The sequence below is a fragment of the Morone saxatilis genome, unplaced genomic scaffold (assembly GCF_004916995.1).
Source record: "Morone saxatilis isolate NCDOM2014 unplaced genomic scaffold, NCSU_SB_2.0 Contig20, whole genome shotgun sequence".
NCBI lineage: Eukaryota > Metazoa > Chordata > Actinopteri > Moronidae > Morone > Morone saxatilis.
In genome coordinates, this window is record NW_023339763.1 from 11,912,728 (window position 1) to 11,927,365 (window position 14,638).

The 14,638-nt window shown below is 41.6% G+C and overlaps 1 protein-coding gene across 1 annotated transcript in view; it reads left to right on the forward strand.

The window, feature by feature from the left end:
• The window catches only part of fryb (furry homolog b (Drosophila)), a 46,654-nt gene that overhangs the window by 17,415 nt on the left and 14,601 nt on the right, over window positions 1–14,638 (forward strand). Inside the window, 31 exon segments of the mRNA XM_035666070.1 lie at window positions 684–852; window positions 1,157–1,249; window positions 1,375–1,473; window positions 3,395–3,496; window positions 4,054–4,157; window positions 4,376–4,484; window positions 5,145–5,231; window positions 5,935–6,069; window positions 6,071–6,105; window positions 6,208–6,342; window positions 6,572–6,679; window positions 6,900–7,026; window positions 7,199–7,312; window positions 7,447–7,611; window positions 7,854–7,940; window positions 8,060–8,319; window positions 8,459–8,648; window positions 9,008–9,132; window positions 9,976–10,033; window positions 10,456–10,547; window positions 10,745–10,917; window positions 11,143–11,303; window positions 11,400–11,510; window positions 11,646–11,800; window positions 11,975–12,074; window positions 12,198–12,369; window positions 12,844–13,100; window positions 13,186–13,332; window positions 13,469–13,637; window positions 13,729–13,819; window positions 13,913–13,986. Coding sequence (XP_035521963.1) covers window positions 684–852; window positions 1,157–1,249; window positions 1,375–1,473; window positions 3,395–3,496; window positions 4,054–4,157; window positions 4,376–4,484; window positions 5,145–5,231; window positions 5,935–6,069; window positions 6,071–6,105; window positions 6,208–6,342; window positions 6,572–6,679; window positions 6,900–7,026; window positions 7,199–7,312; window positions 7,447–7,611; window positions 7,854–7,940; window positions 8,060–8,319; window positions 8,459–8,648; window positions 9,008–9,132; window positions 9,976–10,033; window positions 10,456–10,547; window positions 10,745–10,917; window positions 11,143–11,303; window positions 11,400–11,510; window positions 11,646–11,800; window positions 11,975–12,074; window positions 12,198–12,369; window positions 12,844–13,100; window positions 13,186–13,332; window positions 13,469–13,637; window positions 13,729–13,819; window positions 13,913–13,986 — 4,004 coding nt within the window.

The window sequence follows — 14,638 nt, forward strand, 5'->3', positions numbered from 1 at the left end:
CTTTATTCTTGGCATTATCTGTGCTTTTCCAGCTTGGTTTATGGGTCGCAGTGTTTATGTGCATCTTATTTAAACACTCTGCACTAAACAGAAGGCTGATGATTGTTCCACTTACTTAACTGCTGTGGCAACCCCTGTGAAGCATGCAAGAGCACTCCCCCGAAAAAAACGCAGACGTCAGAAGAACAAGTGCACACACACATGTACACATTCCCTCCACATCACCCCTCCAGATGCCATTCTAAATATAGGCCTGCAGAACGCCGCTGGTAAAATCTGTCTTACCACGGATGCATATACACACAAGCTCACATACTCATGTGCACATGAAAAAAAAACAGGTGCATAGAGGAGTAAGAGTTAAAAGAAAAGAAAAATTATGGCGCGCCCTGCTAGCTCACTTGGTGAGCTGGTGCCCATGTACAAGAGTCCTTACTGTGTGTCATCCTCTCTCTCTTTCTCTTTCTCTTTCTCTTTCTCTTTCTCTCCCCCTTTCCTGTGCATCTTGACCTGTCCAATCAAATAAAAGCAAAAAGCCACAAAAACATATTTAAAAAGGAGAAAAAGATATTTACATCATTTTGTAGTAATTCCGCACCACCATTCAGAGACTTGCATATGAATACATTTACTAAAAAGAGAATAGAACGACTGTTCACATCTGGTCACCGTTTCCTCTGCAGGTTCCCAGCAGTGAGGAAGAAGTTCATCTCTGAACTGAAGGAGCTGAGACAGAAGGAGCAGAGCCCTTATGTAATCCAGTCCACCATCAGCCTCATTATGGGACTCAAGTTCTTCCGCATCAAAATGTACCCGGTGGAAGACTTTGAAGCCTCCTTCCAGTTCATGCAGGTAGGCTGAGCTGAAATCCTTTACCTGTTATTTACATGTCAACAAATAGTAATGTCTGGTGTAGGAATGTCTGGTGTAGGAATCCCAGGGAGCGTTCATGGGACAGACGTGCTCTTTGTCTGCATACATTCATGTCTGGAAGCAGTTTGGGGCGATCATTGTTTCTCATTTTCTTCCCCCATAACGAAACAGAAACTGTAACTGGTGACCTTGTGTTTACAGAATTATCATGTACGTACATTGTTTGTCTCACTATTGCTGACTCTCTCTCTCTCTCTCTCTCTCTCTCTCTTTATGTCTGTAGGAGTGTGCACAGTATTTCTTGGAAGTGAAGGATAAAGACATTAAACACTCATTAGCCGGACTCTTTGTGGAGATACTTGTACCTGTAGCTGCTGTAAGTGCATTTCATCTTGCTACTCAGTGAACCTTTAATTGTTTTGGGTTCGTTTTAAGTCAGTGTCAGATTGAAGTTACTGTTGGTCTTTTAAATAAAATGTCTGTCTCTCTGCTGGTCCACAGACTGTGAAGAATGAGGTGAACGTGCCATGTCTACGAAACTTCGTAGAGAGTTTGTACGATACCACACTGGATCTGTCCTCTAGGAAGAAACACTCTCTGGTAAGTTTCTCCCCATATTCTGTTTCATCACTGCCCATCTCTCTTCATTTCCTCTCCATTAACATCAATTGGTGAAAGCGCTTACTGTAAGTCTCCAACATGTAGGCTTTTATCTCTCCATGGAAAGGAGACAGGAGTGCAGCAGGCAGTACACAGGCTAGTTTTTGAAGCGGTGCCAGATGGGTAATATTTTGCCCACAGCAGGGAAACAGGCAGGGGGATCAGCAAATTAGATGCAGTAAATCTCACTTATTAAGATAGCAGCCTGACATGAAAAGGCATGCAATAAAACTCTTATGTTTAATTGTGAACTGGTACTACCTAAAGGTTTTAAGCATGAATGTTAAGGAAATTATAGAACAGGCAACAGTCTATGACGGAGGATTATGTAAAAATTTAACTAAATTATTTCCTGGTCCAAGATGTTCCCTTACTAATCTGCCCTACAAAGTTATTTCTGTCTGTAATGTAATACTTTAGGTCTTATTTTCTTAAAAAAACATGAAAAAAACCTGCTAGTTAAGCAAGATTCTTTGACTTGCTTCCAATGTAAATCAACTTGTTTCAGGTATTTTCCAAACTGATGTGTAATTTTTCTTTATTTTAGTGCTGTAAATTGACAGAAATTATTTGATAAGAGATATTTTTCCGTAGCCCTGTGCAGCAATGCTTGCTAAGGCAACGTTCCTCTAAATGTTAGTTAACTATTGCCCTGCCCCCCCCTTTGGGTGGTAGCCATTTGATAGACAAATTGGATAACCAAACTGCTGTATCACATTATTGATGGTTGCTGCTGATGTGCTATTTGTGATATGTGCATGGGTTCCTCGTGCTGTGACAGACTCGTGTCCTCAGCCGTCATACACGCTCCCTTTGATAGATTCTCCAAATACTCCAAGCAATCCATGCATTCAAGACTTGACACACCTCTCTGAACATATACTATATGTCTTTTCACTTTTTCCAACGGAGCAATGCACAGGCATGCACAAAAACAAACAATAACCAGCCATGTCAGAACAGAATGGGCTGACATGATAGGAATGACAGTAATGTGGTGCATTTCCGTAATTGTTATCCTTTTACATTCTGAGTCCCTGAATAAGAGGAGACATCGAAATGGGGGATAGACGGATAACAAATACTTACTTTGATAAGGACTGACAGGTAAATTATCCACTCCTCAAACCTAGCATTCCCATAACCATTCATGAGAAGGGTGTACCTCGACTCACACCGGTCATTAGCAAGGCATTCATGTTTAAGAATGATCTGCATGCAGACTTAGGTGCCTTTTACTAAATGCTTGAACCGACTAGACACCCCAGTTCACGTTCCTGTATGTGAACTTTATGTTGAAAAATGTAAATATTGTTCTCTTCTATAAACTTGTAATTGTATTGTTCACAATGATGTTGCTTTAATTTTGGTATGAAATGGAGGAAACTGTTCCAACACTTCCAAGTCCTCAAATGATCCAAACACCAGTCTTCTCTTGAAACGTACTGGCAAGATAAAGCACAGAAGTTTTTCGTTTTGTTAAATTTACTTAATTCCAGATAGGGAAAAAAAAGGCTAATGAGGGATTTATAAGGCAGGAAACAATTGGAAGATGATTGTGAAAAATTGTTTAATCAGAAAGGTTTTAATTGCCCATTGTTAGGGGACAATCGCATTGCTATTAAATGAGGAAGGAAAAGCTCAGTAATTAGATATCAGCTTTAAATAAATGATTCTCAGACCTTTTTTGACTGACTTAATTAAAAGACTGAAATCAGTTTCAAAGTACTAAGTTGTGTAATTAATGTATAAACCTGGTGAGGAAAACAGTCTGTATCCTTTACATTTGGATACCCTGATAATTTACTATTTGTTGTTGCTGATGCAAATGTGTCCCATCTGTCTTCTCTCTCCACACCAGGCTTTATATCCTCTGGTGACGTGCCTGCTGTGTGTCAGTCAGAAGCAGTTCTTCCTCAGCCGCTGGCACATTTTCCTCAACAACTGCCTCTCAAACCTCAAGGTCAGCCTTTCTGTCTACAACATGCAAATGCAAGAATTACCATAGCATGGGGTTATTTGTATAGATCACAAGCAGTGATATATTGGTACACAAATACTAAGCAGTCCCAAGGGCAGTGCAATAAATGTCTGCCCTTGGGAAACAATTTTGACAAAGTGACTAACGGCACAAGACAGAGCTTCACACATCAAACTGCTGCACTAGCACTACTAAGATCTCTTCAACTATACAATCAACTAATATGTATTACCTCGAGGGAAACACTGCAGGTTAAAAACACAGTGATTGATGGGGCCCATAAGGCTAAATTGTTTTCATGATCACATTCATGATCATGCTGTATATTCTGAGAAAGCAGTGGTTGTAGCGCATGCAGTAAATGATCACGTGTCTGTAAGGTGCAGTATGTGAGGAATGCCTGTCAGTGTTGTACTGCAGAAACTCTCTCAGAAACTTTGTTTGTCTTTTTGTCTGAGAGGAAACCATTTGGAAACCAAGTGGAGGTATGAAACACAATGAAACAGAATAAAGTTTTGTCTGCACGTGTATGAATGCAGAATAAAGACCCCAAGATGGCACGTGTGGCTCTGGAATCCCTCTACCGCCTGCTGTGGGTCTACATGATCCGAATTAAGTGCGAGAGCAACACTGGGACACAGAGGTAACAGCCACATGTGGTATATATGTTATTGTAAAGTTTTTAGCATCAATATGTCATTGTTGGCTATATTGTAATACCTCGTAGTAATTATCATGAGCTAATACAATACACTAAAAGGACAACTTAGTTCTGTTAATGTTTCTCAGTTAAAAACTATGATGTGGAGTTGATTTTATTATCATTCCTCTCTGTCTCTCTGTCTCTCATTCTTCCCCCAGTCGTCTGACGTCCATCACCTCCACTCTGTTCCCCAAAGGGAGTCGTAGCGTTGTGCCCAGAGACATGCCCCTTAATATTTTTGTCAAGATCATCCAGTTTATTGCACAGGTGTGTATGATACCTGCACAAACTCTTGTGTAAAAAAAACTCACATGGAGTCTAAGATGTAGGTTTCTGCTTTAGGTCAAAACACATGAGAAATGAAGTCACGTTTGTTGTGTTTCGTGTGGAGCCAAATATCTGCCAACTTCTAAGATTTATTCTGTACTTTTTTCTGCTGTCAGCAAGAAACACAAACACTAGTTAATCCAAAAGTTCAAGTTGACAGAGTTGCTGAAACAGGATTTCAGTACTTACTCACACAGTTCTCACAGCTCTGATAATACATCATTACCTAGAGTGTACGCCATCAGATTTTATTTACATTTCACCAGAATCCATTTTATGGCTGTATGAGAGGCTAAGCTTTTGAAACTCATTGAAACATCTTTCCAGTGTACACGTCTCTTCAAGTCATTAAACAGCATACAGTATGACATTTAGTGCAATGAACTCAGATACAGATGAATTATGTCTATATAATGTATTGTCCTTACATCTCTTGTTTTGATTTTTTGCTCTTTTCATTTGTTATTCATCTATTTAATCAGATATGTAATAAATAAAGTCCCATCTGTGTGCCGTTGGTGACATACAGTAGATGCACATGCTGTCTCACACCACATTAACTCTGAAATCCTGTAATACCGGTATTTGTCCTCTGTTCAGGAGAGACTGGATTTCGCCATGAAGGAGATCATATTTGATCTGCTGAGTGTTGGGAAACCTGCCAAAGCCTTCAGTCTCAACCCAGAGGTAAAGAGAGCAAACACAGACATTCAATCATGTGCACACAATCGCACACAGATCAACAGTGTTACCCCCCGGCAATGTTACAAGGATGAGCATTCCAGTTTTTATTTGTAGTCTTCAGTCAGCGAGGAAGGTGAAGAAAAGTATGCTCTCTGTTGGAGCTTTAAAATTAAATGCACCACCAGAATGAATGAGAACCTTTTTTCTTAGCTGTAGTCAAGAGATGCACTTCGAGTTGGTTACAGGATTCCAGTCGTGTGACCAGAAACAAATCTTTAAAATTGCTGCATTTTAAAAAGGTTTACTGCGTGTGAAAAAAGTTGTATAAAGCCTTTTGTGGCTGGGGAAGTTTAATAAATGTCACTGTCACTGTGGGCTGAAGACTAACAAAATCTGGACCAGATCCCTGTAGCCTGCTCCTCATCTCTGCTTGAGGCTAGCCGCTTAAGGCTCAATTAGCTGCTATTAACATAATACACCCAAATCTCATACTGAACTGGTTGATCTGCATTATGGGTAATGGGTAAGGTTTTAATAAGTACATAAATGAAATAATGATTTATATACACTAGTAGATTGTGTTGTTTCTTCCAGCAAATTCATTTTCCTTGTCAAAGTGTAACCAATGCCTGGTGATGTGCGTTTACCTGCTATAAACCTGCCATTGCTGTTGATAAACAGACGCTGTGCTTTATCTGTGTTCCAGCGTATGAACATTGGTCTGCGGGCGTTCCTGGTGATAGCAGATGCTCTGCAACAGAAGGACGGAGAGCCTCCAATGCCCAACACAGGAGCCACTCTACCCTCTGGAAACTCTCTGAAAAAGAAGAAAACGTACCTCAGGCAAGACGCTTACAGAAGAGGAAGCAAAAACCTAATAGGTCTGTTGTGGTGTGTGTGTGTGTGTGTGTGTGAGCATTCAAGCCATTGTAGTTTGAATATAGTCTAAATCCATGTACTGTCTCTCTCTGTTCTCCACAGGCATGTCCTTGTACTACTCCCAGGTGCGAAAAGCTCTGGACAACATCCTGAGACACTTGGACAAGGAGGTGGGTCGCTGTATGATGCTCACCAGCGTCCAGATGCTCAACAAAGAACCAGAGGACATGATCACGTATGTAACTACTTTTAGTGATGAGGTTATTCTGTTACTGATACTATAATGAAAGCCCATGTTGAAAATGAGACACAGAAAGAACATTTGCAAGTAAAACACGTATGCACCTTTCAGTTTCTCATGTTCATAAGTAGAGACATTGTTAACATGACCTAACTGTGTTTTGCCTTAAGAAATACCTTAAGCAAGTGTTACCATGCTTAACATCCCCCTTCATCTTTAACAGTGGTGAAAGGAAGCCTAAAATCGACCTGTTCAGGACTTGTGTGGCTGCCATTCCTCGTATCCTTCCTGATGCCATGTCCAAACCTGAGCTCATTGACCTGCTCTCACGGTGAGTTAAGAGACAGGACAACCCCTATGTCTGGCTGGCTAACTTTCTGTTGAGTTATCACTAATTTTACATCTTTATATTCACTTTGAAGCTATTTGTGTTGGCGCCTATGAGATCTCTATTTCTGTCAGTGACATTGCACAACATCATCAGTGTATTTTGTTTCTATGTCTTCAAGAAGATCTTTTTCATTCAACATATGTTGTCATCTATCTCTCAGACTTACGGTGCACATGGACGATGAGCTTCGTCTTATTTCCCAGAACTCCCTGCAGAGCCTGTTACTCGATTTCTCCGACTGGAGGGAAGACGTCCTGTTTGGTTACACACATTTCCTTTTGCGTGAGGTAAAACTTACCAGAAACCTGCAACTGCTTAGTTACTTACTTAGACAGTAAAAGATTAATCCTGCATTTGCATTGGTTGCACTTCCTTTACACATGTATTTAGGTTTTTTTTTTTTCTCTGACTGAGAAAACTAGCTAACAACATATACTATGCTACTCCAAACTATTCCAGGTCCAAGACACCCATCAGGGTCTGCAGGATGCATCTGTGAAGCTCCTTCTCCAGCTGCTCACACAGTGGAGGTTAGCTCTGCAGCTCCAGGGGAAGATGCGAGGTGGAGTTGAGGTTTGTACAGCGTCAGAAAACATAACACCAAACTATAACTACAGGTTTAATTACTGGTCAAACATGGTGGCTTACAGAAGTATTTGTTACTCTTCACTAACTTCTCTTCCCTCTCTGTCTTCCCGTTCCATCAGTCCAGCCCCAGACTGCCAGAGCGAAGCCCTCATGGCTCAGTGCTCCATGCAGTTGAGGGCCTTGCTCTGCTGCTCCTCTGCTCGTGTCAGATGAGCACGAGGAAACTGGCAGTCAGCGTGTTAAGAGAAATCCGCTGCCTCTTCACAGCTCTGGGACACGCTGAGGTACAGTACAGAAAACATAATACAGAATAATTCATCAGCTAAACTTCTAGATAGAGTGAATGCCAAAGGCATCCAGTGATTGCTACTGAAGAGGGATAAAGGACGTGGAAATAGCAGAATGGAAGGAGAGCCATCTGACCCTAGCTGTGATTAGATATGCAGCATATGCAGCCTGTGAATTCTCTCACGTTGTATGACGTTGTTATAAAAATAGCTGATTCTATAAATGTCTTCCCTTCCAGGATGATGATAAACCCATGATAGAGGTCATGGACCAGCTGAGCCCAGCAGTAATGGACAGCTTTGTTCATGTGGCTGTCTCTGACTCAGTAAGTGTATTTGTGTTACGAGTGTGATCGGTAAGATTAGTACATCAGATCAATTATTTATATCACAATCTCCCAAATTACTTATTTTTCTGCTGTGTATCATTCTTCCCCTCCCTCAGTCCACCTTGCCTCTCAGCCACCATGTTGACCTCCAGTGGCTGGTGGAGTGGACGGCTCGACTGGTGAGCAGTTCCTACGACGTGAAGAGCCCCAGCCACGTCTGGATCTTTGCCCAGTGTATGAAGGACCCGTGGGTGCTCTGTCTGCACATCTTCTTGCGGCAGGAGCACCTTCCCAAACACTGCCCCATTGCCCTGGGATATGCCTGGCCCTACGTTTTCACACGGCTACAGCTGCTACTGCCACTGGTTGATCCAAAGTAAGAACACACATTCATTATTTTGTACTTTTTAAGTGTTTAACTGTCGCTTTAATAACAAAACTAATGTATCTAATACAGCAAATGATCCATGTCAATGAAAAGTTAACCTGCCTATTCTCCTTTTGTTTTTCTGCAGCAGTCCTGTGAATGCTAAGAAGACGAGCACGGCGGGCTCCAGTGACAACTACATCTCTCTGTGGCGTAACTACCTGATCCTGTGTCTAGGCGTGGCTAAGCCGAGCATCATGTCCCCTGGTCACCTCAGAGCTTCCACACCAGAAATCACTGCCACCACACCTGATGGCAGCGTCACCTACGACAACAAGGTGTGTGTTTGTGCGGAAAAAATCTAATCTAATCTAATTATAAAAACATTATATAAAACACAGAAAAGCAACAAACTACTTTAAAAGATTAACTGGTTATAAAAATAGTTACAGATGATTTTTTTTTTCTTATTGATCAGCTCTAAGGGAAAATATTGAATTTATTGTTCCCCCCACCCATTGCACTGATGATTTTTCCATTTTAAAATGGAAACTAGTAAGAAGTTAAAACCTGGACTCATAAACAATGCTGTGTAATAGCGAAGTGTATATGGTTACCAGATTTGTGTAAATTTGGATCAGTTTTATGTTATTAAAGTTGCCTGATCCATGTTTGTGTATTTGTTTTTATCTCTCAGGTGATAGGCACTCCCTCAGTAGCCTGGCTTTTAAAGCAGCTCGTCCCGCTGATGAGAGCTGAGAGTTTGGAGATCACAGAGTCTCTGGTGCTGGGGTTTGGATGCACAAATGCTCTGGTCTTCAGGTACTGGCACATGCAGAAATGTACACCGATAACACACACTCAGCTCGTGTCATACACATGACACTTCGGTAAAGTGTTTAATATTGTTTTACCTACTAAGATGTAAAAGCATTTGTTCATTACAAAAACAGATCTGATTTAATGCTGAGAGGACTGTTCATTAATCATAAATCTAAACTCGCTATTGTTATGTAACCCAGGCCTGTTGTTCTTTGGTTTTGTTTTGGCAGAGGATAAATACTCAAAGCCTGAATGGAGGGAATGACATTGGATAGATTTAGATTACAATAGAAAATTGATGATGTGCTGGATTTAGTCCTTATCTCTTACATAAGAAAGACATGATTCATCAGTCTTCACGCTTGCTTCTATTAGTTATTCCCATCTGTCTTCACATTCTTTTCATAACTGAGATGCCTCTAAGACATTTAGAGAGAGAAGAAGGAAAAAAAACTGCGTCACTGCAGTAGGAGAGAGAGGGACAAAAATCTATCACCTTTTTTCAAAGGACAGAAGTTCCATTGTGAAAGAGTATGTGAAAGTATTTCATTTTAAAGAGATCATCTATTTTTAACCTGAAATGTTTTCCAAAAGGGCGCTCATTGTTATTAAAGAGATTAACATCTCCCCAGACATATTTGTGTAACATTACTGTGTTTGAGGATTAGTGGTTTTAGGGCATGTGACATTTGGGTTACACAAAATGGATATCTGTTATGAACCATTGTGTTCACATACGTCAGACCATGCTCCATCTGCAAGGAAGGAAGACTCAATCAGTCTCATTTAGCGACCAGGCAATCAATTGATTTTTTTTCCCTTTCTGGTCTTGTGTGTTTGTAGGGAGCTAGTCGAAGAACTCCATCCACTGATGAAGGAAGCACTGGAGCGTAGGCCTGAGGTAACACACACTCAAACACACACAGATGGAGAGAGGGATGAGAGAAACACACTCACAGAATTTAACCGGATTAGATTTTTACTTGCTTTACAAAACTTTATTGATCCCAGACAGAAAATTAAAATATATACTCCTGATGAAGTATAATGTTAATCCAGAGTTAGACTTATTTTATATACACAGTGTAAAAGTTTATAATCTGAGTTGTGTATGTAGTGCATTATCATAGCTATTAGAGATGTTGTCCATCGGTCAATAATTTATTATTTATGTAAATTGACTTTTTTTGTTCTGCAGGTATAGTTAAGTATAGTTAAGTTAAGTCACTTTTTCTTTCAATAACCAATCATCCAGGTATAAACAAAAAGACATACATTTACTAACTTCAAATTCAGAACTGAGAAACCTGTCTGTGCTTTCAGAACAAGAAGCGCAGAGAGAGGAGGGATCTTCTCAGGCTGCAGCTGCTGAGGATCTTTGAACTGTTGGCTAATGCGGGAGTTATCAGTGACAGGTAGCACAAACATTTAATTCAGTGCCCTCTGGTTGTTTTTGTTTTGAGCTTTCCCTAGGCGCTTTGGCTCATGCATCTTTCTTGCTTTTTCCCTTCTGTCATTCACTTCCTTCTCTAACTTCTAGCCTCCTTATGTAAAATCCCCTATCTAACATCAAAGATGATCTCTATGATTACTATTTTCTCCTCCTCTATAGCACCAATGGAGCACTGGAGCGTGATTCCCTGGCACTGGGTGCCTTGTTCCTTGAGTATGTGGATCTAACCCGGATGCTTCTGGAGGCTGAGAATGAGAAGGAGCTGGACGTGCTTAAAGACATCAGAGCCCATTTCAGCGGCATGGTGGCTAATCTCATCCAGTGTGTTCCTGGTAAATCATTTTATTACTTTTTAATTATATCATATATCATAATGCATTGGTCTTTCTGTAGTCGTACATGTAGTAGCCCTGGCTTTAGACATGTTCTGCAGCCATACCCCATTTCCATGCCAGTCAGTAAAAATCTGGTTATAAATTTAAATGGTAATAAAGAAGTCTTTCTCTGATTTTGACCCAACATGTCTCTCTCTGTCTCTCACCCTCACATCTGCACAGTCCACCACAGGCGCTTTCTCTTTCCTCAGCAGTCTCTGAGGCACCATCTCTTCATCCTCTTCAGTCAATGGGCTGGACCCTTCAGTGTCATGTTCACTCCCCTCGATCGATACAGTGACCGCAACCACCAGATCACTCGCTACCAGTACTGTGCTCTAAAGGTAAGCAATATCCATGCTCCCAAAGCCTACCACTTTTTTTCCCCTTCCATTGTATTTTTCAGAAACATTAACATTAACTCAACTTTTGTCACCCAGGCCATGTCGGCAGTTCTGTGTTGTGGTCCAGTATTTGACAATGTGGGTCTGTCTACTGACGGCTATCTCTACAAATGGCTTGACAACATCTTGGCCTGTCACGACATACGGGTAGGTCAACTTTTGCATCAACGGTTGGCTTTACCTTCTTGCAAAGGAGCTTTGTGTGTTTTTTTTTTCTGCGAATATACTCTGGTCAGTACACTTGTAGATTAGTTCCTCTACATAATAACATGTTTGCTCTAGGTGCACCGTCTGGGATGTGAGGTGGTCATCCTGCTCTTAGAACTTAACCCAGACCAAATCAATCTGTTCAACTGGGCCGTGGACCGCTGCTTCACAGGATCTTACCAGCTGGCATCTGGCTGCTTTAAGGCTATCGCCACTGTCTGCGGTAACAGGTAGGAATCATGCCTTTGCCTTTGTAACATTTATTAGAAGCAGCGCTAACCAACGAGATCATACTACATGTTTAAATGTAATTTCCCACACTGCCCACAACTGTCTGTTAACATCTGTTAAGTTAGTTTTTATCGTAACCAGCAACTACTGAGCATTTCTCCTTACTCTGCCAGGAATTACCCATGCGACCTTGTGACCTTGCTCAATCTGGTGTTGTTCAAGGCCTCAGACACCAGCAGGGAAATATATGAGATCTCCATGCAGCTGATGCAGGTACATACATCACACCACCATTGCCATGTTAAATATTAATTGCACACAAAGAGTTGGGAAAGGGAACACAACCGTAAAGCCAAACCGCATTTTAACTGTAAAAGATAAATAATGTGTCTGCAGGTGCTGGAGTCTAAGCTGTGTGCGTACTCTAAGCGGATGGTGGAGCAGAAACCTGGTAATATTTTGTATGGAACGCACGGGCCCCTGCCTCCCCTGTACAGCGTCAACCTGTCTACACTCTCTATCCAGCTGGCGAGCATGTACCCAGAGCTCACTCTGCCACTTTTCTCAGGTACATTTTTCAGGTTGAAGAGACTGAAGTACTTTGTTACAAAGTCCAGGAAACATGGCCAAGACTAAAATCCTATTATATCTATTTCTTGGAGAACAGTACATCCTAATCCCAGGAATAAATCAAAACTCCACTCCCCACCCTGTTATTTCTCCCCACTATCATGTTTAAACCGCAAATTCTGCATATCAGATTAAGGAAACACAGGTTCTGCCAATATGTTTGTTTTTTTGTGACATTATGGCCCAGTGTTCTGAATACTTGCATCTAGTGTACCCATTAAATACTGAAGCAAACAGGATCTCCAAAACAATCTCTTTAGACTCTCACATTCAAAACTCCCAAGAGGCCATTATTCTCCCTGAGACATTTGTTAAACTTGCTCACAATGTGTTTCTCCTGTTATTCTACCTAAAAAGAATGCTCTAGCTTCCTCAAGGCACTTGTAACTTTAATTCCTCTTTGCCCATGCAGAGGTGAGCCAGCGTTTCCCAACCACCCACACCAACGGCAGACAGATCATGCTATCCTACCTGCTACCTTGGCTTAGTAACATTGAGCTAGTGGACACGGGGCTCTTACCCCCTGCCTCAAGCCCCTGCACACCAGAGGAAGAACCTCACGGTCAGGGGCAGGGCATGGGTTTCTCCCCCAGTCTTAGAGGTAATGGCTGGGGCTCCCTGCAGGCGACCTCGCTGGTGCTTAACAACCTCATGTTCATGACTGCTAAGGTAGGAACCCTTGCTTGTGAAATGACTCTCCAATTTCCCAAAAATCTCCTCCTTTTCAACTGGATTTTGCTTTTCACATTATCAGTATGGAGACGAGGTTCCTGGCCCGGAGATTGAGAATGCCTGGAATGCTCTGGTGTCCAACGAGAGGTGGAGCAACAACTTACGGATCACCCTGCAGTTCCTTATCAGCCTGTGTGGAGTCAGCAGTGATACCACACTGTTGCCTTATGTAAGTGTAGTTGTAGTCATGAAATGTTTTTCACAAAGATAAAGGGGTCATGTGTTACATTTTATGATGATAATGAATACCATAACAAGTATGCAGAGATAAATCAGTTAATACCGTATATTTGTGGCTCTTTTAGATCAAGAAGGTGGTGATATACCTGTGTCGCAACAACACCATCCAGACTATGGAAGAGCTCCTGTTTGAGCTCCAGCAGACTGACCCAGTCAACCCTGTGGTCTTGCACTGCGACAACCCTCCCTTCTATCGCTTTGCTGCCAGCAACAAAGCCTCCACCTCGCAGACAGGTGAGATGAGCCTTTCCTGTCATAATTTATGATGTCTATGAGTGACTACACTGTATTTCTGAATATTATCTATTAAATGTCTTATGTGTAGGCACCACCTCCAGCAGTAACACTGTGGTGGCTGGTCAGGACAACCTGCCAGACACAGATGAGAACAAGCTGGTCAGAGAAAGTGAAGAGCGGTCAGTATCAAAACATTTTCTTATATACCTGTGTTAACTAGGCTTTGGCAAAAAACTAAAAATTTCACTTTGAATGTCATGCACTGATCTCAGTAGGGCCAGGGCTCACAACAGGCTGGAGTCTCGCTACAGCAACAGCTCCGGAGGTTCCTACGAGGATGAAAAGTGTAAGTTCTCTTGGTTCTCATGAGAATGAATGTACAAAGTTGCTGGCCTTGTACAATGTGTACTCACACACACAGCCCACAGGGACTCACAGCTGTCTGTCATTTGGAAAGAGCTCTAGGACATGGATTCTTCCTGTCAGTTCTGAATGTTTGCCACTTAAACATAAGACCTTTATGCTAATTGTCACAAATGCCCTCCATACAGGAATCTATTTACATACTGGCATTTGTTTTTATGGTGAAGAGAGGGGATTACCTTCTAAATAAACATAACTACTGCTGTGTGGCCGTTGTAGTTGTTTATCAGACATGTTATTTGGACACAGGCCAAGGCCCACCACTGTCCCCTATGACACACATACAGATTTAACCTCAACCACACTGATGTTACCCAGTCTATCTTTAGCAGGCGTCTGTGTTGGGAGGTTTCCAGGCATGTGACTATGTGACTAAGCAGAGCTGGAACCAGACAAGTACAGGGGTGGGATCCTTCATATATAAGCAGGGGACACTTTCACCCAGCCAGTGTCTGACCTGATACAGTTATTTTAAACTTAACCATGACAATTAAGTATTGTTTTATGATGTCAAGCATTCTAAGAAGAAAATATCTGCCTTGTTATCTGCCACATATAAATAAATAAATAAATAA